General features: G+C 38.2%; 1 protein-coding gene across 5 annotated transcripts in view; it reads left to right on the top strand.

Annotated features, from left to right (window-relative positions):
* The first annotated feature begins 4,377 nt into the window (after positions 1-4,377).
* The window catches only part of mib2 (MIB E3 ubiquitin protein ligase 2), a 59,671-nt gene continuing 36,592 nt past the window's right edge, over positions 4,378-27,456 (top strand). For 2 of the 5 annotated variants that reach the window (XM_052562895.1, XM_052562894.1), the window contains exon 1: positions 23,211-23,364. In XM_052562895.1, coding sequence (XP_052418855.1) covers positions 23,334-23,364 — 31 coding nt within the window. In that variant the 5' untranslated portion in view covers positions 23,211-23,333. Of the gene's footprint in view, positions 4,731-23,210; positions 23,365-27,456 lie in introns of those variants that run through there. The other 3 variants (XM_052562892.1, XM_052562893.1, XM_052562891.1) reach the window with 3 other exon arrangements.

Below are 27,456 nucleotides of genomic sequence, written 5' to 3'. Positions count from 1 at the left end.
ACGCAGCTTAGGGCACAACCAAAACATGTGTAATAGTGTGGCAGGAGCCTGTCTGCACCGATCACACGTAGGATCAATACTTGTTTTAATTCTAGACAATCTATCTTTGGTCCAGTGAAGACAGTGCACTATTTTAAATTGAACCACAGCATGTCTGAGGCATATAGAGGAAGAATAAATGCGCTGTATAATTTTTTGCCAGGTTTCTTCTGAAATCGTTTCATTTAGGTCTGTTTCCCATTTAATTCTAAGGCAATCGAGACTATTCAAGTTATACGTATTGAGCAATGTATAAATTCTGCCTATTACTTGTTTTATGTTAACTTTACATTTTAAAATGGTTTCAAGCAGAGATTCAGAAGGCCTCAAAGGAAAACAGTCAGAATTAGAGGCCACGAAACCTCTAAGCTGCAGATACCTGAAGAAATGCGATTTATGGAGACCATACTTCTGTTGCAATTGTATAAAGCTGGCAAAACTATTCCTAATGTAGAGGTCAGATAATGTACCTATCCCATTTCCTGCCCAAACACTAAAAGCTTCATCCATCATTGATGGGACAAACATATGATTCTTTATCAATGGTGCTTCAAGTGAGAGATCAGTGAGATTAAAGGTCCTTCTAAACTGATTCCATGTTTTAACTGAATGGTTAACCACTGGATTCTTGGTGAAGGCTGAGAGAGGCTGTTTTAAAGGTAGTTTGGAACATAATAAAGCTGCTGGGGAGGTAGATCCAATGGATGCCCTCTCTAGCGCCATCCAATCAGTACTATTGACATCCGTGAAATCATTTCTCAACCAATACAGCAGTGCTCTTATATTAGCAGCCCAATGATAATACATAAAATTTGGAAGTGCCATACCACCCATCGCACGGGGCCTCTGTAATATATTTTTATTAATCCTGGGCTGCCTTTTATGCCATATAAAGGATGTAATCTGACTGTTTAAACTGGAAAAAAAAAAGATTTTGTTAGATAGAGAGGAAGACATTGAAACGAATATGAAAACTTAGGGAGAATATTTATCTTAATCGTATTGATCCTCCCTCCTAAGGAAAGAGGCAGAGGGTCCCAACGCTCAAGGTCTTGTTTAAGGCTGCTTAAGAGGGGATGATAATTAGCCTTAAAAAGATCCTTGTGGTTATGTGTGACCCATATACCTAAATATTTAATTTTTTTAGGACTAAATTTAAAAGGGATTGACCCAAGATATGATCTATCTACAGAAGAAATAGGCATAAGTTCACTTTTCTGAAAGTTGACTTTATAGCCAGATATTTTTCCGAACTTTGTGAGTAGACTCGATAATTCAGGAAGACTGGAGAGGGGATCCGATATGAATAATAACATGTCATCTGCATAAAGTGACACTTTATGCTCTGAACCCGCCCGGTGTATCCCCTTGATGGTGGGGCACTGCTTCAGGGCTAATGCTAGTGGCTCAAGTGCAACGGCAAACAAAAGTGGTGAAAGAGGACACCCCTGCCTTGTGCCCCGCTTCAGTTCAAAGTAGGTGGATAAGTTATTATTGGTGCGAATTGCAGTACTGGGAGCGTGTATAGGAGTCTGATCCAGGAGATGAATTTAGGGCCAAAATGAAACGCTTCTAAAGTCTTGAAAGGATAGTCCCACTCCACCCTATCGAACGATTTTTCAGCATCGAGGGATAACATCACTTCAATATTGCCAGGATCATGTGGAGTGGGACAATATAGGATATTAAATAGACGCCTGATATTGAAAAATGAATAACGATTTTTTATAAATCCTGTCTGATCAGACGAAATAATAGAGGGGATAATATTTTCAAGACGACGTGCCAAAATCTTGGCCAGAATCTTTGCATCTGTATTCAGCAATGAAATAGGGCGGTACGAACCGCAGTTGAGGGGATTTTTATCCTTTTTAATTAATAGAGAGATTACTGCTTGACGCGTGGTTGGGGGCAAAGAGTTGTTGGCTAAAGATTCTTGATATACTAACAATAACAGAGGAGATAACTCCTCAGAAAACTTTTTGAAAAATTCGGTTGAGAAGCCATCTGGCCCTGGAGATTTGCCACTTTGCAAGGCACCGATTGCTGACACTATCTCCTTAACTGAGAGATCCCTTTCTAGTTCAGCTGAGAATTCTACACTCACAGAAGGCATCTTTAGGAATCTAAAAAAGTCTTCTAGGAGAACAGGATTGTTGGGCCCATCTGAAGTATATAATAATTGGTAGAATTTTCTGAAACAGGAATTTATCTTCTCATTATCAGTGCATTTTAGACCACATTCATCATTAATTTCAGGAATTGTTTGATTAGCAGTTCTTTGGCGCAACTGGTGAGCAAGTGCTCGGCCGGACTTTTCCCCATGTTCATAATGACCATGTCTTGACTTGGAAATAAGGTATTCAGCATGTCTGGTAGACAGGAGATCAAACTCTGTCTGTAATGACAAACGTTTGTTAATCTGCTGAAGGGGTATAACCATGCAGCCTGTCTAACTCTAATATCTCATCTGATAATTTTTTAATACGTTCAGTGTTGGCCCTTCTTTTATTTGCACAGTATGAAATAATTTGACCCTTCAAATATGCCTTTAGCGACTCCCAAACAGTAGATGACGACATCCCTGGGGTTTGGTTGATGTCGAGAAACACTTTAATTTCAGATGATATGAATTTAGTGAATTCATCTTCTGACAGAAGCAGAGGATTAAACCGCCATGCACGTAGATTGTGTATCAGGAATGTACATTTTCATGATTAAGATCCGAGATGACCATAGCCCCGTAATCACACTCTTTCATGAGATGCAGAATACTTTTATCCAGGAAGAAGTAATCAATACGTGAATACGTCTTATGCACCAGGGAAAAGTATGAGTACGCCCTAGAGGTGGGGTTGCGAAACCGCCACACATCCGCTACACCATAGGTCTTCAGGAAGAGCTGAATAGTGTGAGCTGACTTCGTCAGGGATGTCCTCTTAGAAATACTCCTATCTAAAAGAGGAGAAAGTACACAGTTAATGTCACCACCGAGCATAAGATGATGTGATGATAGGTCTGGTAAATGAGAAAAAACATTTGTGAAGAATGTAGAGTCATCCCAGTTCGGGGCAAATATACAGGCTAAAATAACTGGGAGCGAGTATAATTTTCCTACCACAATGACATATCGCCCTGCGGAGTCCCTCATTTTCTTAAAGAATAAACACTTGTTTTATACAAGGATAAACATTATAAATAAAGAATAAAAGAAAGAATCTCAATTAGCCCTTATTTTCCATTTCTGAAGTTAATTGGCAACTCTAATGATGATGTAATTATATTTTGACTCCCTGACAGTGGCACCTTCCTCAAAAAACAAAAAAACAAACAAACCCGTTGTAGGAGATACATAGATTTAAAACAAGAAAGAAGTGGGTGCTGTGATTCTGAAATGGAAAATGAATACAGCTCGTAAAAAAAATATGAAGAAAAAGTAATGATTAACAAATTATTAATTAATAGAGATAATTTAAACAATTAAAACCTTTCTTATACTAGATTCAACTTGAATTTCAATACTATTAAACTGACTTTAAAATCTCAAGGAGTTTATAAGTTGAAACAGGGCATGTTAAATCGCCTAAATGAACTTGTATCTTGTATAGTATCCAAAGATGTCACCATATTCTAATTTGTTGAGAGTGAATTGGTTTGTTTTTGTTAAATCTGAGTCAAAATCATCACAATTAAAATAAACCAATTCATTTAATACACGAGATTCACAATTTTAGTTGGATTGCTGAAATAAATGAGCTTTTCCACGACTTTATAATTTATTGAGATGCACCTGTATATATATATATATATATATATATATATATATATATATATATATATATATATATATATATATATATATATATATATATATATATATATAGGCAGACAGATAGGCCCAGATAGATGTAAATGAACTTTCTGACCATGGAAAATGTCTGTATAAAATTCAAGTAATAAAAAGAAGATCACCTGACATTGTTTAAAAAGTGTGTAGCAGTGATTTATGTCACAGAGAGCTCGGGGTGTAGCGTGTGGAGCGACATCAAGATGGCTCGCGAGGTCCACAGCGGCAGCGCAGGCTCAGACATCTGCGCATGCGCACTGCGCGTTTCGAATACTGGAATCACTCACTCATTTTATACGTTGAGGTTTCCCACAAGTTCTACATATCCTGCTTCTTAAAGTCCATAATTCAAAACAAGATAATTATTTTAATGTGTATCCCGCGAGCAATTACAAATCCCACTACGGCGAAGGATTACCCCATGAATGAGCGTTGCTTGGTAACCTTCCTGGAGCGTCACCAGATTAATATTCAAGAGGCAATCCTTCGACATAGTGAGGTTGGTGATCTGCAGCTCGCGCAGGGAAGCGGTGACGCCGCGCAGCGTGTGGGCGTGTCCAGCCGAACCCAGAGCTGCTAGCTGAACTAGCGCGCTTATGTTTTGATCTCCCTCTGCCAAAACCATGGCGTGTTGACGCTTTCCTTTCGTTTTTCACCTGGGATTATTTGAAAGCACGCCTCGCGGACGCCTCGCGCAAGGCTCGTGACACTCTGGGTTGATGGATGTGCAGTGACGCGCTCGGACACGCGCGCAGCGCTGGAATAATCCCCGTAAGCCCGTACAAGGACGTTAATCACCGGTGGGCCGGCGTGGTTTTCGCGGAAGCATTAATGTTGTCTACAGGTAAGCGTCACGCGATGATCCACGCGTTGTGCCGCGGGCGATGACGCTTCACATAACGGCGGTTACACGGGGCGCGCGGCCGTGGACATCGATTACTTCTTTTGTTTGAATATTCTTATTAATTTGCATGTTTTGCTGCTAAAGGGATTTTTTAAACGCCTACTGCTAATGGCTCACACAGTCAGCACGATCAGTAAATGACAAGTGCATATAAACGCGAGACAAACCAACGCACGTCTGTCACTGTCTGATATTTATTTACTTTCATTATTTCCTGTGATTTGTTTGTTTGATGAAAGCGGTGGTGGGATCATTGTGTAGAGATGGCAGGATTTTCTCATATTCTGTGGTATTGCGTGATTACTGCGTATATATCATTGCTCAAATAATTCCATGGTGGTGCCAAAAGACATGGTATTATAAAGTGACATCCCAGAAACATGGCATTACCCTGGCACTATGTCCAGACAACTATGGTGCTTTTTGTGTACTGAAATGGTGAGTCATTGTTTACTATTAAAATTGTTTGGTAAAATCTAACATGAGGCACTGTGGAGTGGTCAGAGTTATTACTATGATGACATAATGTCAAAAACATGGCAATATCAGGGTAGCATTCAAGCATTCATTGAAAGGGCAGCAGGTTTATTTCGAAGGTCAGCGAAGCCGGTTTTATTATCGGTCAGCTAACAAAGAAGTTGACGAATCAGAGACACTTCATTTGTGCCAGTTCAGTCCTGTGCCCTTCACAGAGTGCTTGTATTAGTTGTAGTGTATATAGGCCTTTTGCATCCTGACATTTCATATTACATTAAATACATGTAGTGTATTTATTATTGAAAAATATAGTAGAACATTAAAAACATTTAGGGGCACAATACAAATTTTTCAAATGACAGGGAACTACACTGACATTTTCCTCTGGTGGCACTTGTGCTACTAACTTTTTCAGTTAGTGGCGTTAAAACATGATTTGGTCGCACAAATTATTTATAGTAAGTTGCTCTGGATAATAATGAACAATAATGAAACCATTGCATACAGATGTGCTTTTTGTTTTACTTGGCATCTTTTAAACCCCATGCCTTGTTCTATTTCTTACAGTACACACAGTGCATTGCTCTGTCTTGTAGCTGGGGTTAGAGGGACCCCGGTGCAGGGTGTACAGTGAGCCCTGTTTAAAATTGTTTAATTTGTACTGTATGTTCATTCTATTTATTTATTTGTGCTATTTACACAATGTTAACTTTTTTAAGTTTGTTTTTGTTAATTTAAAATAGCACTGCATAGTCTTCACTGTAAAATAAAATACACAATCAAACACCTTCAACATTTCTCACATTATCACAGTTTATTTGCTGTGGTTTAGAAATTTGTAATAAAATATGACAATAACTCAAAAACAAATTCCTCTGATAATATCAGATAACTTTGATAGAGAGATATGTAATGGAATCAACCTAAACTTCAGACATCTGTCAGTATGACAATATTTACACAACTATCAATACTTAGTTGAACAGTTAGCAAGCAAGCAATGCTTAATTTGGTTCAGTCTGGTGTGTAAAGGTTGCATTAGCAATTAAAGAAAGAAACACTTAGGCAAAACATGGTCAGGTCCCTAATTTTTTTTTTTCTTTTAAATCAATTTAACTGGTAGTCTACAGTATGAAGAATTTTTGGGTATAATATTTCACAGATCACTGTATTTTGCTATACTCGCATACATAAATGAACCAGCGTCCTGAACACACCAGTAAAACAATAGAATCACATCCGATTTCTTTCTCAACTCTTTACTTTCACTAAAGACATAATCACAGACTTTTTAGTTTTAGTTTCAGACTCCATTTAATAGGCTAATTATGTAATTAGTTATAGTCCTATTAAACTGTATGTACATTAGGTATGTGACAGTATCAGGTTTTCACGATAGTCATTGAAGATTTTGTCACAGTGTTTGTTTTATTTTTGTATTTATCACAATATATAATTTCTAAGTGGAAAAAGTGTTGTCCTCCTAACAGGTTAAATAACTATATTAAAGATCCTTTACTAAAAAAAAAAAAAAAAAAAAAGTAAAAAAATAAAATAAAAATACACAAAAATATAAAGTTAGCAGGTGTTTCAAGACTAGAGATTGTTAAAATGCAATAGCTAATTGTTTCAGTAGTTAATATTCTTTGTTAACGTTAATTAATAAAAATGCAACTGTGTTAGTTATTGTTAGCTCCATTGAATAATATTAGCAGACAAAACCTTTGATTAATGTTATTAAAAGTTGAAAATAACATGAACAGTTAATAACCGCAGTCATTGTTTTTTCATGTTAACTTATGGAAACTGTTAAAGGGTTAGTTCACCCCAAAATTAAAATTATGTCATTAATAACTCACCCTCATGTAGGGATGGGTCCCGAAACCCAGTATTAAAATGGCCCCGGGGTTAAATTATGAAAGATAGTAAGAATCATTAATATCTGACGGTATCGGTTCTGCTTTCGGTAATGGAGGGGAAAAATTTTTATGTATTTTTGCATAACAAGAACGAGCGCGGCGCACACACACGGATAAGGGGCCGTTCACATATCACGTCTTTTGTGCGCTCAAGTTCGTTATTTCAAATGTAGGTGCGCGGTATGCGTGCTCATAACGTTTTTTCCAGGTGCGTCCGCACCACATAGAGTTAAAAACATCTCAACTTTTCAGAATGCCGCAAGCGCACTGCAGGTCATGTAGCTTCCTCACCTTTTCTGTAACAACGTTGAAAGCTCAGCCAAGATGAAGGAACAGCTGATAGCTGTATGTGGATTTTTAAATTACTTTAGTAATTTTATTTTATTTCAGTTTATAGAGCTGCAAATCCATTTATCCTTTGCTGAAATTTCCGCGTCTTCATGGAGAGAGCAGGTCATGGTCGCTTAGCAACGGCAGACGCCTCAAGAGAGTTTTTCACGCGTTTTTAGACGCGATGTGCAAATACAAAGAGTGAAGATGGCGGAGACAGCAAAATTTTCCAAAGTGTGGTTATACTTCACTAGAGTTGATGCAGACAACGCTCGTTTTCACAATTTTTGCAACACAATTTTTGCATGTAAGGGCGCAAACACAAGCAACCTGTCAAAGCATCTTTCAAAAGTGCAGTATGTGCAGACAGAGAAATGCAAAGTTTTCGACTGCCTAACACAACACAAAGTACCGATAAGAATACCGTTAAAGTAACGGTATCGGTAAGCAGTATCGGTAAGAGTAGTAATACCATTAAAACCTTAACGATACCCATCCCTACCCTCATCTTGTTCCAAACCCGTAACACCTCCGTGTATCTTCAGGACACAGTTTAAGATATTTTAGATTTAGTCCGAGAGCTCTCAGTCCCTCCATTGAAGCTGTGTGTACGGTCTACTGTCCATGTCCAGAAAGGTAAGAAAAACATCATCAAAGTATACCATGTGACATCAGAGGGTCAGTTAGAATATTCTGAAGCACCAAAAATACATTTTGGCCCAAAAATAGCAAAAGACTTTATTCATCATTGTCTTCTCTTCCGTGTCTGTGTGAGCGTGAATGCTGATGTATTGTCTTTGTTATTGGGTGCGCCAGAAAACACATCAGCAGCTTCATGAACAAATACATGCAACAAGTGTCTTCCCAAATTCGTGATGAGAATCATTTATAAATCGACTGTTGTCAACAAAAAGAAGCACTGAGTTCTTCCTGCAGGCTTAAAGCACAGTTTTCAGTAACAGTCTCAGTACGCACAGCACGCAGAGTAGATAATGTTTAGAGGCAAAACAGAGCAGAAAAGGTGCGAGGTTTTAAAAGAGTGCTAAGAGAATTATTCAAATTAATTGATGAATGAATTGATTATATGAATGTACCCCTGACGGTTCTCACTGTCTTCAGAAATGATTTGATGGCATTTTATTTTCATCTTTGTTCCATGTAATACTCCACTCTGCACATTTAGTCTGTTTCTCTTATCACTTCAGATGTTTGTTCTATTCGCACTAGTGTTGTCAAAAGACCCGGTACTTCAGTACCAAGTTGGTACTAAAAAAAATGTAAATTTGACGGTACTGTGTGAATTAATGGCAGAGACATGCAGGTTTGTTTACTACATAGACTGAAGCGCATGACGCTTGCATTAATTTCAGCATCTGAGCTTCAGAGTTCTCTCTCCATCAAGCGATCTCAACTTTTCAGTTCATCTCAATGGACGCGCAGCGCACCTGTATTTGATGCTCTGTAAACTCTGTGTGAAGGCGCACGACTCACCGTCGCTTTACTGATAGCGCTGTTTCTCACACATGCAAAGAGAGAGAGCGAGAGTCTTACCACGCTGAATCGACACGCTATATGTAAACTATTCTTTGTTGTCTTCTCCTGTCAAAATAATGGAGTTCATTTAGAGTTATTCATATTTTCGAACAAGCAGAAGACACACCGGTTTCTCCGGTAGTGGGCGGAGCTAATGCGCAAATGGCAATTTCTTTGGCTGGCGCTGATCTAGTACCGCCCCTGTTTTGATTTCAGCAAATCAGTTTGACCGAACGCAGACAACGTGATTAATATTCATGAACCCAGCAGATCATCAATTCATAGTGCATTGTTTATTGTTAGTATGGTAGTAGAATTAGTAACAGTATTATATTTTAATAATAATTCATATGATCTATTACTATATATTTTTTTTTTTTACAGAAACCCTCAATGACCAAAAATATCTCAAGCATCACCACCAGTCTTAAGTTCAGTTAAAGTGACAAATATGCATTCATTAAAAGTTCATTTTTACATAAAGGCATTGTGCTACTAAATATTACTATTATTTAGAAAAATGTATGTGATACTGCTACTACTGTTGAAATTTTTTTACAGTTTTTTTTTACTGTTCAAGTTACGTTTTTTAAAGAAATAAATCACAAAATATTTTTTCCATGTTTTAACTTTAATAGCAAATCCCCTTTATTTACCAAAAATAAAATGTTTAAATTTCATAAATTAAAAGACAAAAATTAATTTGGGTGAAACTTGTTTACTGTTTTCCATAATTATATAACTTGTAGAAAAACTTTTAACACAATTGTAAATAAGTATAAAGAATGGCATTGGTTTTATTTTTAATGATAAAAAGTTTTTTAATTTTAATTATTTTTTTTTTAATTAGCATATTTTTGTGTTTTGCTTTGGTACCGAAATTGGTACCGGAACCGTGGATTTTCACTGGTATCGGTACCGAATACTGAAATTTTGGTACCGTGACAACACTAATTCGCACACAAATGCCCTGTAAAGTGGATATTCTGCCATGATTCCAGTTCGAAGCGAACGTATGTGTGTAGTTTGTATGTTCCATTCAAAGTGCTTTGAAGTGTGCGAGACATGGATTTATTTACACAGGTATATGATGTCACACTTCCGTGTGTGAAGACCTTGCACAGCACAAAACCGTGAATTAATGTTCTGAAGTGAAGTAAACTTCCCCTGATCAGGGAGTAGGGAGCAATGAACACTGTGTAGGGACCATGTCGATGGGAACACAGTTCATGCACGGAGCTCACTTCTAAGGAGTTGATTATCTGAATCAGGTGTGTTAACAAAGAGAGACATATAAAATATGCAGAGCAGGGGATGACGAGGACTGGGATTGAGAACCGCTGATCTACAGGAAGTGCTGTGTTGTTCAGGGAGGTTATGGGAAACTGCTGTAATTCATCTTTTCCATGAGCGCCACCTGCTGTCAAAGAGAGGATTTACAGAGACTTGCATTCAGTCTGTGTGCAACTTCTGTCTGGCACAAAACAAACCAAAGTAACATGCCCTGCTGTACATTTTTACCAGTTGATGAAAAACAAGCTTAAGTGGATTCCACACATTTAAACAATTCAGATATCTATAATTATTTATGGAGCAGATAAAATACATATAATCATTTATTAAGCAATTATCGTTTTGGCATCTTTTCTTTATTTACAGGCTAAAATATGAGGTTTACCTTTTTATCAAACTTTTTCAAAACTTTATTTGAACATTTACATTAGATTTATCAACACTAGTATTAAACTGTTGTCAATCAAGTTGTCTTTTAAAATCCAGACATCATTGGTAATGTCCTTGTTTTAGTGATTATGCATTAACTGAAGTCATTTTATTTGTTGTTTGTTTATTTTTAAATGTAAAACTTTCATCAGTAAGCGTCATACGAGTGTGATCTCAGCGGTCACAGTAATGCTGCTTCTTCCCATAGATCAGCACAGCACAGAGCTGGACGTTATTACTCTTATTTATGGTTCGATTGGTGGAGGTTTTGAAGATGGTGAAGGGTTTAAAAAGTAGCATCTTCTGTAGTGTTTTTTCTCTTTTCAAGCATCTATTGTGTTTTTAACATGCATCATATTCAATAAATGTCCCAAAATAAAAATTCAGTCATTATCTACTTGAAATAATTTCTTCTGTTGAACTCAAATTCTGTGTTTGCTTTTAGGGATTCAGCTTTGGGTTATTCTTTCCCATATAATGAAAGTAAATGAGGGCTTTATCTGTAGAGCTGTAAAATGATGATAAAATAAACAGATTCACATCACAGTGGTTCATGTGTCTGAAGTCATTCAATCAGTCATGTCCATCAGTGAATCATGAGAGATCTGTGTGAGTTATTCCTGATGGAAATCAAGCCCTGCAGTGTGTGCAGAGAGAGGAGGAAAACCAGACGGACTTGACTTGTTGTGATATAAACCAAATGATGGGTTTCATGAGAAGTGGCCTGTTTACATTGGCGAGGTTCATTCACGGGTCCAAGCCATCATAGCTTCTGGAATAAAGCACCCGGCAAATAATGAGGAAAGTTAAACAAATACATAGCATGTTTTTCACATGCATATATATAAAAGCCTCATTAGTTAAGGAAATGTATTATAATAACCTTGAAATGTCCGTCCAGATAAAGAAAGCTTATATATCCGATCAGTCAGAAAGGCTGTTATTATGTGTAATGTTAGAGTGTGCTCTTTTAATTTTGTTCTCGAGGCACTGCTGATGTTTCACAGTCCTGTCCGGTCTGGCCTAAAGTGTGTGTGTGTGTGTGTGTGTGGTAGACAGTTTTCTATTGGAGGGAATCGCTTCATGGTAAATTGTGCATTGCCTTCATCTTCTGGGCTCTTCTCTGCGTGTGTAAATAGTAGGCTATGCTTTATTAATAAGATGTATGCTTTGCTTTTTCAAACACTGTTTTAATGCATTAAGCCATAAGCCATAGCATTTTCTAATAATGGATTTCAAAAGAAATAAAATGCTATGTCACATTCATACTCCGGTCACATCTGTTTCTCAGTAGGTAACATTAATAAGGTGTAGTATGCCGAATTTACACCATCTTCTTCCATTGAGCCTATGGGAGGATAACAGTTTAGTTGTACCTATACTTTATTAATACATTGTATTAATACATATACAGAGTTTGTGCTTTTTAATGTATCCCACGGTCTTGTCTTCATTCATTGAGCCAGGTGTTTTCTTTAGGTTTTCAGTGGGGCACAAAACACTTAACGTGCAATTTAGTGCAATTTGCTTTAATGTTCTGGTCTATTCTGCTGGTCTGTCAATAGTAGCCTATATGTTTATTAATAAGGTGTGTCCTCCATTGTCACTGTTTTAGTAGAACACATTAAGCCCCTTTAAGTGTTTGTGAAACCTGCGGCCACACTCCCGCGTTAATGGTACAGCACACAGCACAGATTGTAAGATTAAAAAACAAATGGAAAAATAGAAAATATTTCTTCAAATGATCTTTCTGAAGTCACAATTTAGCAAAAGTAAAATTGAAAAAAGGAAAGAAAATGGCAATTGTTAATAAAAAAAAAAAAAAGGTAAAATTATTGTTTGGTTTAATTGTGAAGCGTTATACACAGACTGTGCGTGCTGCCACTCAGTGAAGTTTCACAAACACTTGCTTTCTGTCATGAAGGACCTTTATGCAAAATAGATATACAGTACTTGTGTGAATTTGCAGCATTAACAGATAAGGGCATCAGCAGAATGAAGGTTAAACAACCCACCCGTGGCAAGGAAATCGACATTGGCTAGTCGTTTTAGACTGGCACATTACTAATCAAATTCTACTCGCAAAATGGCAAGCATTTTTATAAAGATACATTCATATATAAAATTATTTGAAAGAAGAACTACTTGTTTCTGAACAAAACCTCAGACAATCAAGGTTTTTATGTTTCTACTTTAGTAATTAGAACTAAAGCGTAGCAGCGTTGGATTAATTAAATTGTATTAAATTGTATTACCGTATTTTTCGGACTATAAGTCGCACCTGAGTATAAGTCGCATCATTTCAAAAATACGTCACGAAGAAGAAAAAAACATATATAAGTCACACTGGACTAAAAGTCGCATTTATTTAGAACTGCCCTCTCGCTGCTGGAGATGGTAATGTTTTCTCTTGGTTCATTTCTCTCGGTTCATGTCAAATTAATTTTGATAAATAAGTCGCACCTGACTATAAGTCACAGGACCAGCCAAACTATGAAAAAAAGTGCGACTTATAGTCCGGAAAATACGGTAAACAGAATAGCGGTACCAACAATTAATCGTTGTTCAATTAATTGTCTATAAGAGATGTAATCGATTCAAGATATGCATGTTCGATTAAGCGATTTAATTTTGGCTCATGCACAGAACACGTGCGAGTGGCTGAATGACGCTGACGGTATATAAGTGCATCATCATTAGGGATGCACCGAAGGTAACATTTTTGACTGAAGCTGAACAAAATGAAGCACTGGGCTGAAGCCTGAACACAGTTATTCACCCCCCGCCCCATGTTGGCCTGTTTTGCCTTTTGTGTTTCACCATTGCATTAATTAAATTGCCAAAATGTGCTTTTCACTGTTTTGTCCTGCTTTTCAAATAAAAAATTAATTACAAAACAACTATTCTAAGTATTTTATACTATTATAATATGTAATATAATATTAACATTCTAGCAGACATTATTCCAACAAAGTGTAATTTAACTTAAAATTAATAAGTTAGTAAAATAATACTTTTTGGCCATTTTTGAGACTTGAATCTGTATTTTTGAATGTACAAATAAAGGCTGAGCTTGCTGAGCGGAACAGACTTCTTTTAAAACATTAGAATATATTACAGATCCCAATTTGAACACGGTGTGTGAATGTTATAATAAATGTATTAATAGAGCTATTGTAATGTGGTTATTATCATTATTATTGCCTTTCTTATTTTATTTTACAGAATGACAGTAAAATTACAATACTATTATTTATGAATGTCGATAGAGTTGTTGCTTTTTCTCTGCTTTTATTTTGGCAGAAACCCTCAGGAAGATCTCAGTGCTTCTTTTTGTGGACAGCAGCATGCAAATTTATAAATGATTCTCATTACAAATTTGGGAAGATGTTTGTTTCACGGATCACATTGTCACATGCCTTTAAAAAAATTCACAAAAATGTAACTGAGTAACAAGTTCAGCACAGATTGTCCTCAAGCCTTTGGACCTTGAATCCTGGGGCTCATGCAGAGCTGTCAGAATACATGCAATGTAGTGCGAGCGTTAGAAAATACAACCTTCTGCAGTTTGTTTACTGATGATTTGAGGTAATTTCACCATTTCAGTCATCATCTGGTGTGCTTGAGACAAATGTGAGTCAAATAGTACTTCTGCTAATAACGGTATGCACATGCTAAGAAGGGCTGTGCAATATGGGGAAAATATTCAGCTCAATATTGTCATTATGCACAGTATGAGTATCTTTACCCTGCTGAAAAAAACAAAACAGAAATTCTAACAGTTACCATTAAGTCTTTACAAAATTCCTTTTGTTTTTGGCATTATTCCAATAGGAATTACTGTTGTTTTATTGGTTGTTATCTGCCATAGTACATCCCAATAGAATCCATCAAATAGACTCCATTTTAGTTTACATTAAAACCCGTACAATTCCCTTATAACCCTGAAATCCATTCGATTGTGTTCTGGGAGGGGTTCCATACATAAACATATATACATACGTGGCCCGGGGAGCAGTTGGGGGTTCAGTGTCTTGCTCAAGGGCTCCTCAGTCGTGGTATTGCCGGACCAGAACGAGACTCGAACCCAAAATCTCTAACCACTGGGCCTATTATTTCACAATTGTTCATGGTGTGTGTGTGTGTGTGTGTGCACTTCAGATGGCTTAAATGCAGAGCATGTATTCTGAGTATGGGTCATCATACTTGGCTGTATGTCACATCACTTTCATATATATACTGTTTTTTCTTTTATTTAATTTTTTATAATGGTGGGGCGTTTACACCGCTGATCAGAGCAGTGTGATTGGGAAGAACAGAGGTGCTCTCACTCTATTGGTTAGTAAGACTGTCACTCAAGGCTGCAGTCATGCATTTGATATGCAATATCGTGTCCACATCGCAGGCTTTTACGATTAGCAAATCGCAACGTCTCAAATCGTGATTTCGATTCGATTTCAATTAATCTCACAACTCTAATGCTAAGGTCTGATGAGATGTGTTATTCCAGTGTTTTCCACAGCCTTGCACTCTATTTGTGGCACACTCCCCTGCCTCCATATGCAGTATAGGTGCAGCAGGAGGTGCTTTAAGAGCAGGAGAGAGAGAGGTAAAGCAGCGCTGAGCTCACAAACACTGCTTTATCAAGCATTACATGCAAGATTAAATGAAAATGACATTGAAAATGTTCAAAATACAGAGAGGCAGGGCATAGAGGAGCAACAATAATGAACATTATGTAAATACAGTCGGTTATGTTCTGAAATACAGTGATATAAAAACACCCGCACCGGTCTTTCATTTTGAAACATGTCTATTTGTGGTGAGTTTTGATATTGTGGCGAAACACCACAAATAAATCAATGTGTGGGAAACCCTGCACTCTCTGTGTTTGCTCAAACTGATTGGCTGAAAACAGATTGTTGATGTAATAGATGAGTACTAGCAAACGAGTGCTTTAGCTCCGCCCACTAATGCAGAAACAGTGGAGGAAAAGTTTACTCCCAGTGTAGAGGATTGCATTTCCTGCAGCAGTTAACTTTGGGACCTCTGCTACTAGGTTTATGATGTGATTGGTTAATTGAAATGTGTTATTTAACCACTGTAATTTGACCTGAATAATGGAGGTTTTCCACGCCACAGACTCAATTAAAGGAATACATCAACCTAAAATAAAAATGTGCTTTTTCGGGCAATCAGAGATGGAGATGAGTTTGTTTCTTCATCAGGTTTGTAGAAATGAAGCATTGCATCAGTGTCTAATCGATGGATGCTCTGCAGTGAATGGGTGCCGTCAGAATGAGAGTCTGATAAAAACATCACAATAATCCACAGCACTCCAGTCCATCAGTGAACATCTGGAGAAGACAAAACCTGAAACACATCCAGCATTAAGATGTTTTTAACTCAAATATGAGTCCATAATAACACTTCCTCCAGTGAAGAGTGTTCTGGTCTGAATCAGGAGAGAAATCTGCACAGATCAAGCAGCGTTTAAACAGATCTGAACTAATCTGTGTCTGGATTCTGATGTGAGAGACGACAGGAGATGCACTTCTTCACTGGAGGATGTGTTATTATTGTTTTTATATATATAGCTGTTTGGACTCTCATTCTGACGGCACCCATTCACTGCAGAGCATCCGTTGATGAGACACTGATGCAGTGCTACATTTCTACTAAACCTGTGTGATCTTTAGCACAGCTTAACCTCTGGACTGGAGTGTTCTTGTTGTCCTCTCTGGGTTTTCATTCTTCACTGGTGGCTCGGCTACAGCTTGGCTCACGTGGAAGCGTGTGTTTATTGCGATCCCGCCTAATGCAGCTGTGTGTAGATTTATTAGTGCACGAGCGACTCTTCCAGCACGCCTGGAGCAGTTCACACCAGCATCTGTCTCACATCTACGCAGAGCGACACGTCACGTGAGGCGTCCAGCTCTGATCACCTTTAACGGCTTGTGCTGTGCAGCGGATACAAGAATAATTATTGCAGCAATAAAGTGTGTGTACTGTGGAGGGTTGGGAATCGAAAATCACTTCCAGTCACATAATCAGATGCTTAAGGTCAGGAATTGGATACTTGTAAAAAAATTTTTTTTTATTCCACCTATCAATTCCTGTGTGCGCAACTTTTATGGGAAACCTCCAGTATTCACCTCATTTTGGTGTGAAGTACTCCTTTAATTGTGTCTGATATATAAGACCTCCATATATATATATATATATATATATATTAGGGGTGTAACGATACGCGTATTCGTATTGAACCGTTCGGTACGACGCTTTCGGTTCGGTACGCGGTATGCATTATGTATACCGAACGGTTCGTTGGAGTAATTAATTATATTTGGAAAAAAAAAAAAAAGAGAGAGAAAGAAATATAATGATATGTGTTCAACAAGGTAGCCCAATAACCCAAACAACGTAACAGGCAACGCCCCTGACACTCCCGAAGAAGAAAAAAACACCATCTTATATGTTTATGTTAGGCTACTCAGCAGGCGCTCGCTCACTCAGTACGCGCTGAAGGCTCGTTGCAAAATAGCCAATGCGTTTAACAGACTAGAAATGAGAAGATCCTCCAATAACCAACAGGTCTGGTGTTTGGGTGCACTTTGGATTCCCTTTAAGCTATAATGGTGATGGCAAGAGAGTGGTGGATAAAAAAACAACGGTATGTCGCATCTGCAACATGACAGGGTACACCAGCGGGAATAAAAAAAAAAAAAAAAAAACACCAGCGGGAATATCTGGGATATATGCGTCAGTACTATCTGGGAAAAGACGAAAAAAAGGAGAAACATGCACGCAGCAAACTATCCCTGCAGCATTTAGAAACTATAGCTTACAGGGAATCCAACCCAAACACCAGACCTGTTGGTTATTTTAGGATCTTATATTTCTGGTCTGTTAAATGCATTCGACATTTTGCAACGAGCCTTCAGCGCGTGCTGAGTGAGCGAGCGCCTTAGGGGCCGTTCACATATCGTGCCTAAAAACGCATGGAAAACGCTAAGCGCGTCTTTCTCCTCCTTTCCAAAGCGCTCGGGCAGAAGCGCTCATGAGGCGTCTGTCTTTGCTAAGCAACAATGACGTGCTCTCTCCATGAGATGCGGAAATTTCAGCGAAGGATAAATGGATTTGCAGCTCTAAAAATCGCTTGCAGTAGCTCTGCTACTGAATTTATTTCAAAATTGCAATCCATATACAACTATGATCAGCTGTTCCTTCATCTTGGCTGAGCTCTCAACGTTGTTACGGGAAAGGATGAAGCTGATTGGTTAGTTCTTGTCACATGACCCGCGGTGCGCTTGCGGCATTCTGAAAAGTTGAGATGTTTTTACATTTTGCTGTATCTAAAACGTATCGAACCGAACCGAACCGTGACATCAGTGTATCGTATCGAACCGAACCGTGAATTTTGTGAACCGTTACACCCCTAATATATATATATATATAATTTTTTTATATAGTTGAATGAATCAACTGTTTAAATGGTTTGGTTCAATCTCAGTGACTTGCTGCCACCTATTGGCAGTTTTAATTTCACATTTAAAATATCTTTTTTTTTTATAATTTCAAATATTAGTATTCAATGTTTTCTGTTTAAAATATCAGAACATTGTGCATGTGTAACTGCAGGCTAAAGCACTTCATGTCCCTCTGAGCTGAAATAAATAGTGTGTAAATACAGCTAAATGCCACTTCAGATGCAACGTCTGCAAAGATTCATTTTGTTGATACTAGTTACATTTTTTTAGTAACAGCCTAAATGTCTTTTTTTGACTCAAAAGATGCAAACCTAAAAAAAAAAAAAGGCTTTATTAAAGGTAAAATTGCCCATGAAAGTATTAATATAGATGTATTATTGTTCACTGACATGAACTGACCACACAGAACGTAGAATATAAAAAAGTGTTTATTATGTTTGAAATCTGGATATTTATCTTACAAAAACGCATGGATTCATTACAGGGGGCTTTATTGACCCCCCGGAGCTGTGTGAGGGACGTTTTATTACAGACGCGTGCACTTTATTTCACATCTTCTGAACGACTGACAACAAACACCTGCTTTACCCCCATGGAAAGGTCTGGAAGAGCAGGACAATATTTAATAAATCTTCTGTTGGATTATTCTGAAAGAGGAAAGCCACATAAACCTCGGATGCTTTCAGGGAGAGTAGAGGATAAACACGTTTTCATTCTCGGGTGAACCAGCCCTTTAAAGGTTTTTCAGAAAGAGACAGAATAAATATGTTTGATATCTGTTGACTTTTATTTTTAAACCACTTTGGAATTGAAAATGGGAATCGATGAGTGGAATCATAATTGATCAAATTCAAATGACTCCCATCTTAACGTGCGTGTGTGCGTGCGTGTGCGTGTGTGTGTGTGTGTGTGTGTGCGTGTGTGTGTGTGCGTGCGTGTGTGTGAGAGTGTGTGTGTGTGTGTGTGTGTGCGTGTGTGTGTGCGTGCGTGTGTGTGTGTGCGCGTGTTGTGTGTGTGATCAGCCACGGTCTCAGTATCCCGCGTGGGATAATCTGTGCTGATCAGACAGGTGAAGGACTAAACGCTGGGCTCCTCCTGTAGCAGCGCGGGCTCCTGGACGGTGATTGTGCTTGGCTCAGCAGTGTTGCCTGCAGACACGTCCAGCCATGAAGACTCTTTCTGTGTTTGTCTGCTTCCCGGGAGTGAGCCGGGGCTGGTGCTGTAGCTTACAGGACCGCTGGGTGCCGTCCATCGTACTGTGAGAGATCTGCAGGGCTTCATGGCGTTTTGATTTGCGGCACAAACCTCTCAACAGGTAACGAAGACGAGCGAACAGAGGCCTGCTGGTGAGATTACAGACATGCGTCTCAGTTTAGGTTGTGTTGTAATCTCTGGATTATTTTACAAGGTTTAGTGCGTGTTCTCCACTCCCAGAGAATGTTAAATGCTTGTGAACTCTTTAAAAGCAGTGAAGTTGTTGCATTGTACGCTGTTGTCTTACAGGAAGCACCCCATCTAATCTAATTCAAATTGTTGTAATGTGAAAAAAAATTGCAGTGTTTTATAATTTATTTAATTTCTGCAGTTCAGTAAAAATGACTCAGACTGAGAATAATGAGAATTTAACGTCTAGTAAAACATCTGTTGATGTGTTACGATTATGAAATATGCTTAATTGGCATTAAAACAATGTCATAATTGCATAGACTTATTTCCCACATATAATGAATATTCTGGGCAGGTTTTTATTCATGATGATCAAGGGACTGTAGAGTTTTTCTGGAAAAAGCATCTTCTCCGATCGCATGCGCTTCTGATCCTGAAGAATGTGATTGTGTTGCTGTCATTCTTATCTCACTGTCCATATGAGGAGTAGATTATAATGAGATGATGATGATGATGATGATGCATCTGCACGCGCCGTCCTAATCCTGCCCTTCACACATCTCACTGAGCATTAAATACACACATAGGAGGTCAACTTTTGATTTATTTATTTAAATTTCACAAAGAAATGTGCAGCAATAGCCTAAAAAAAGGATCTTGAATATTTTCATTTACTGTATCATTTAGTTTAAAAAAAAATCGTTAATCGGATCATGAGTTGAGTAAATCCTTATTTCCCTAATAGATTTGAAAGTAAAGACAAAATTTCATTGCAGATTTCTGCATGTTATCATATAAGGTCAGTACTGTTGATGAACCACACTTTCAGGACTGACATGAATAAATATCACGTTTAGATGCACTGATTGCTATTTTCTTTCTAAGATCTATGTAAAAATTTTTACTTTTTTTCAATGCAAAATATTACTTATGTAATAAAATTAATTATTGAACATTACAATTCCACAAATCTGGACCAAGTTACATATGTTTACTCGCTTAAAGGGATACTCCACCCCAAAAATAAATTAAATACATTTTTGTCATTAATCTCTTACCCCCCCTGTTGTTCCAAACCTGTAAAAGCGTTGTTCATCATCGGAACACAGTTTAAGATATTTAGGATGAAAACCGGGGGGCTTGTGACTGTCCCATAGACTGCCAAGTAGCTTACACTGCAAAGTCCAGAGGAGCATGAAAGACGTCGTCAGAGTAGTCCTCCTCCTCAGGATCCAAAACCATCTGAGTGAGTCAGGGCTGTGCCTGCTGGGTCTATGAAAACCATTCCAGATATTAGCCCCCCATCTCCATTTAACTGCTCCCCGGGAGGATTTATATATTTGGGTGTTATTGTGAGCCCTGTATTTAAAAATCAGTTCAAAGACAATTTTACCGTGCTGCTTAGTAAAATTAGAGAAGGTTTAAACCGATGGGACACTCTTTCATGGCTCTTATAAAAGTGACTGTCCTTCCCAAGCTTCTCTACTCAATTCAGAGGACACCTGTTCTGTTCTCTAAAGAGGTTTTAAAGGACATGAATGGTTGGCTAAGCATTTTAATTTGGAGCAAGCACAAACCAAGGTGGAAGTTTTCTGCACTATAGTTCCCAGGTTCAAATGGAGGTCTGGACTTCCCTAATATTGAGCTATATCATGGTCTGCTCATCTCTGATTGGGTTGTTCTCCATAACTCCACAAACCTTCCCCTTGTGGAGCTGTTGTTTCTTTAAAATATAAAATCCTTACTGGATAACGGTGATAACCCTGTAACTGTAAATGCACTTAAGGCATGGAGGGCTGTTTGTCGTTTTGATGGAAGAACTAAATTAACCTCTGCTTTTACACCAATTGGGAATAACCCAGACTTCCCTCCAGCCAGATTTGATGGGACGTTTCAATTTTGGGTGAATCAAGGCATTAACCCACTTATGGATGTGTTTGATGAAGAAGGCCTAATGTCCTTTGAGGATCTGAGATGGAAATATACATTATTAAAACAGGACTTCTTTTGTTTTTTAGAGATTAGAAACAATATTTTGAAGGATACCTCATTATGTACTAATAGAAGTCTGACTCCTATAGAAAAACGTCTTTTTCAAACACCTGGACAGAGGTCAGTGAGTTTATGTAAGGTTCTTAGTGTTACATTTGAGGGACCAGTAGTTTTGAATACTAGACTTGCTTTGGTAGAGGGAACTTTCTATCTCTGTAAGTGAGGAAGATTGGGGTAGTATTGGGAATTATGCCAAATCGGTTTCAGTATGTAACCGTGCTAAGGCGATACATTTAACAATTCTACATCGAATGCATATTTCACTAAACCGTAGACATGCATTCAACAAAACCCTTTCAGCTCTATGCCTTCAGTGCACTCTCACTCAGTGTCTTCGGTCATGTAATCAGTTGCTGATACACTGGGGTAAGACTGTATGAAATGAGTGATGTCTTTGATAAGGATTTGGTCATGGATCCTTGGTTTTCCTGATAAAGCTTTGATTTTATCAAGTGAAAAGAGACTTTACAATCTTCTCACACTTGCAGCCAGGAAAAACATATTAATGAGATGGAGAAGTGATAAGACTCTGACTATTTTGGGATGACACAAGATTTTACTGGAACTACTCCCATTTAGTTAATGGTCAGCCGAGTCAGTTTAATAATGTCTGGAAGCCTTATATCAGTAATCACGGGATTGATTTGTCAATTGTCCTGTTGGGTTTTCCTATTCCTGTCCCAAAGCAGTGCATAAGAGGCTGAACGTGTACTGTACTACCACTATGTATTTAGTGTAGTTATCCACTTAATGTTTTGAGTATCTCAATTTTCTTTTCTTTTTTTTAGTGGCCTAGGACAAGTCTGCTGCTTTTTATTTTGCCGACTTTTTTATTTATGTATTTATTTTCTGATTAATCAAAGATGTGCTGTTTCTACATGTATTTATGCTTTGGTTTGAAAGAAAACAGCGCATCCTTGTGGCGCGGCTGACACAGAAGAGCGGAGGCACTTTGAGTGGCCAAGATTCAGTGCTTCCATAATTATTTTTGTTTTGGATGTTTTAATCAGTAATAATCTCTCGTACTTGCTTTATTAAATCTACTTGTCCCAGACAAGTGTTAATTTATCCACGGGTTACACATTGTGAACTTTGTGTCTTCTTCGCTCACGGTCAAGAACTTCCAGTGTTCACATGCAAGTGGAAAATCTGCTAATATCAGTCCCTGGCAAAGTGAATTTCTCTAGAAAAGATGACCCACCAATAAAAGGACAAGACAAAAAAAGACAAATGAACAGCTCAAATAAATAGGGTTTTATTTTAATAGAAGTACAGGCTTGACTTAGCTTTTAAACATTTCTCCTCCCCTGCAGACAGACAGTAGAGCTTCAGCAGTGTTGAAGCTGGAGCCTTCACCGGTTTATCTTCTCCTATTCCCCAGCCGATAGTTAACAGAAGTGTCACTATTTTAGGTAATGCACCCATTATTTAAGCCATGTTCTCTTCTAAAGCTGTGTAGATGCAGAAGTGTGGCGTTGCATCATAGCCCTGTGTCCAAACACGTTTTCAATGACAGCATTGTGGAGGGAAATGTGTTTGTTCTGCTCTCTCCAGTCTCTTGAGTTCCCAATCAGAGCAAAGTTCACCCCAAAACAAACTGCGGTGGACGACCGAGAGCGAGCAGGACAGCGAGGATGATTCGAAGCGCTCTGAAACGAATGGCCTGTAAGTGTTTTGTGTGTTTGTTCTGCTTTAACTCTTTGTAATCACAATCTGGCGTTTTGAGTTAAAAGGACATGATGGGAATAACAGTGGATTTGTTGAGCTAGGCTGGTTGAGTGTCCTCTGTTCATGCTGGCTCTCTTAGCATCTGATGCGTAGTGCATATTCTCAATCACAACACTGGCCCTCTTCCAAACTCTGGATATGTTAGTGAGAGTTTCATCAGAACCCGAGCCATGGGTTAAGTGCGGTCTCAGCTGGCTGGAAGAGTTAGCCATGATTCTTCGCCTGGGTTTCATGAGGAATGGATGTGTTTTGGCCGCTCGTGGAGGGTTGATGTAATCCCCCTTCAGTGTGCTGTTTATCCTGGATGAGTAATGATTTATCTTCTCTCTGGTGTGTCTGATGAAAGCCATCCCCAGCCCGTTCTGTCAGAGGTAGGACTCGTGTCACTCTAGCATGGATTTATGGGCAGTTGACATCACATGTCATCATGCCGGTTTTCTTTCTTTTGATGTGTTCATCTGGATGGACTGTGTTATTTATTTATTTTTTTCCATTTTTTTGTTGTTGCATACAACTTCAAGTAAAACTTGCATGAGTAAAATGTGTATTTTTTCATGTAGTGTGACTTTCTTCATGAGCTGTGAAATACACAAGCTGGAAACAAATGACAAAATTGGCATTATGAAATTGGTATACTGACCGCAGGCCTGGGTAAGAAAACAGTTTCAGTATAATCGTTACCTTCGTCGATAACGACTAGCGTGTAATGGGAGTAACAACAGTGATGAAGTACAACAACGACACTTGCATCATCATCACAGCATTTCCTGGATGCACACCTAAATTCAAATACACCATTTTTGCATTCGAAAGTTAATATTTAGTTGGAATTTGACTAATATTATCATTCTTCTATTTTATTCTCAATCTTTTCAACGCACTGCCCAGCTGCACTCATTTTAACGCTTACAATCTGTGTGATCGGTGCTTTAATTTCAGCTATGCTTGAATACATCATGCTGTTTTGTTCATAATCGCTTGTGCAGTTTGTTTTGCTCATTGCACCCTCCTGTGGCCGCCAGAGGCAGGCCAGACATTTCTTCAACACTAATTTGAATATCAAATATTAGGGATGGGCATTTTCCGCAAATATCTCATTTGAATATTTGTTTATTTAAATTAAGTTTAATGAGACAGACGTTATTTTTTCAGCTCCATTTATTGTTGAGAGAAGATTACACGCAATAAGCTTGAACATTACACATCGTGTTTTGTAGCTGAAAACCTTTAACGATGCGTGCAAACAAACAAAAGTACAGATTAAAAGCAAAAAAAAAAAAGTGAACAAAGAAAAAACGTAATGCAGCCTGCAGCAATTAGGATATTGTAGAACGTAGCCTACACTTAACTTTTAAACCGTCAGCAAATCTTTTTTGCTTTAATTCTATTGTTTTACATGTTCTTGTTAAGAAACACGGGCATGTAAACATGATCGGGGGAAAGTGGGCTCCTCAGTCTGTTAAAAATAAGGCCGGCCGCGGAGAAAACGCGCTCTGACGGCACAGACGTTGGCGGGACTCACAAATAACGGTGTGCTAAGCAAATAAGTTTTGTGAAGCACGTCGTGTTTTGGTTTCACCACTGAATGGGATCCTCATCTGGAGCAATACATGGCTCCAGCAAGAACTGTTCCCACTCGTCTCGGCTGGACTCTCTGTAATCATCGCTGAAGAAATGGAGAAGATCTTTTACGACGAGTGGACATTGCATCCTCTTCATCGTTGGTGACGCACCACTCGCATCAAGGAAGATGTTCTGATAATGTTCAAAAAAGTTTTTTTTTTCCTTACTTCTCTCATGTTTTCATCGAGAAACCTGAGATGTTTTCACTGCATTCTCCAAGCTAGCGGTGTTTATTTGTTGCTTGAGAGACGCCGGAACAATGTTCTTGAATTCGGTCACTTTCTGTGATTCTCCTCGTCATATCTGAAGTACTGTAGAAGACGTAGTTCTTATGGGCGTTCACATATCGCGTCTTTTAATAGTTAATTCAGTCAAGTATTGTGTTAAAGGCTGTATACTAACAATTGTGATAATAAAAACATGATATGCTTATGAAATTACCAGAGAGCACTTGAAGGACTTTGATAAATCATATATGATTATAATGATGTATTTGGTTTAATATGAGTTTTGTCTTCTACATCTGCATGTCATGAACTGTGTATAAAAGTGTTGCTCTGGATGAAACGCTCACAGTACAGTGAGACGGGAGACAGCGCTCCTCAGATTACATGCATCGTGGAGAATACGAATAAAGAAATCAGACTGAAACATACAAGGGTTGGTCAGTTTCTGTTGGTTATATGCATGCAGATGGACTAAAAGGCCTAATGCAGTTGTTTTGTGCATTCCTGTCGTCACAAATAAACAGATTTCTTTCTTTTACTTCCAAATGTCTTTGGAGCTCTCAGATCCATTATAATGAGCATGCGTTGGTCTTGTGCTGTAAGATGATCAGATCTGATCAGTCTCAGGTCTTCCTTCAGTTTCTGTGCATCGTCCAGTGCTGTGAAGGCCAGCGGGTTACATGGACGTCTGTGTGAATCTCAGAGCCATCCATCTGTTCAGAAGGACCCAGGGCTGTGAGCGGACACACATCTGCTGCTCTTCTCCTCGTCTGTTGTAGTTATGAGAGTACAAACAGCTGTTTAATTCAATCTGATTTCAGCAGCTTGTACAAGGCCTGCTTGACTGTGTGTCACGTACCGCTGCGTAATCATTTTGACTGGATTCATTACTACAGCTGCTTATGTCTGATCTCTGCTTCACAAGCTTGCATTTGGGTTTGATTGGATTGACTTGAATGGAACAATGACAGTTCTGATAGGAGAAGATGGAAAGATATATTCTGATGAACTTTCCTTACTTGGTCATTTTTATGCATGCTTTGTGGCTCACTGCAAGGAACCCCGTTCTATACTCTTTCTTTTTTTAAAGGCATGCATTTATAGATCAGATAACATTTAAAGTGTGATTTATCAGTGATTCAGAAACCCCAGTCCTGTTCACACTGGATGACAGACCATGCCCAGTTTTTTCCACCAACGTCTGAAACCAGTGAGACGTCATTGTGGATGGATCTTCCCAGACCAGTGCATTAAAAATAGAGACTAAATGACGGATATTACAGTATATGACAAATATAGTCAGGAAAACCATAAAAAGCACTGGGGTCATGAGAATATGAGGTATGTGCTCTCAGCCTTACGTCCTTCAGCTGGAGAGAGCACATACACGGCTGGATTTGGGATTGCTTACACCATTCCACATCCAGGATCTCTGCTCTGGGGTCAAGCTTGAAATATGAACTAAAGTCCTAACAATTTTGCCTTTGTACACAACTTCACTAATGCATTGATGTTTGACAAGCAGAATTAATTTAATGGCAGAATAGTGTTTTAAATGCAGCATGACACATTCACTACCCAATTTGTTTCTGTAATGTTACAGTTCAAGTGAAACGAGGCTTTCAATGAGAAATGTTCAGAAGCTGAGGAAATGGGTTCAGTTTTATGTTGACTTTAACTATTGTCCAACAGGATTTATTCAGTTATTTATTAAAGTATAACGTAAATATCTTTGAAGGAAAAAGCACATGATATTATTATGTATTGACTTTTTTAAATGACTTTTTCTCTTCACCACAGTAAAAGTAATTTCATCCCCAACTAGAAACATCACAACACAGTGATTCTGCCTGAAACTAATGAAGGATGTAGCGCTTCAGTGAGTCCTAATTAAACCTGGATAATGTTAAACTATATCAGACTCCCTGATATCCTCCGAGATCTTCACTGATGCTTTCTGGGAATTGTTTACTCTGGCTTTCAACAAAACCAACCAATATTAACATTTCGTAAATACCTTTTGCAGCCAGATCATGACCCACTGAGAAGTTCTAGACAACACTACAAATATATTATTATTGTTTTTTTTTCGTTTGTTTTTTTTTTAAAGTTGGATTTCTCTCTCTCTAAATCTGCTTTGAAGCTTTCTTTATTATATCCAGGTTCTTTTTTTAATAAC

The sequence above is a fragment of the Carassius gibelio genome, chromosome B8 (genome assembly GCF_023724105.1).
Source record: "Carassius gibelio isolate Cgi1373 ecotype wild population from Czech Republic chromosome B8, carGib1.2-hapl.c, whole genome shotgun sequence".
In the NCBI taxonomy this organism is placed as follows: Eukaryota; Metazoa; Chordata; class Actinopteri; order Cypriniformes; family Cyprinidae; genus Carassius; species Carassius gibelio.
The sequence above is the reverse complement of the archived record's forward strand: the minus strand, read 5'-3'. Positions and strand labels throughout refer to the sequence as shown.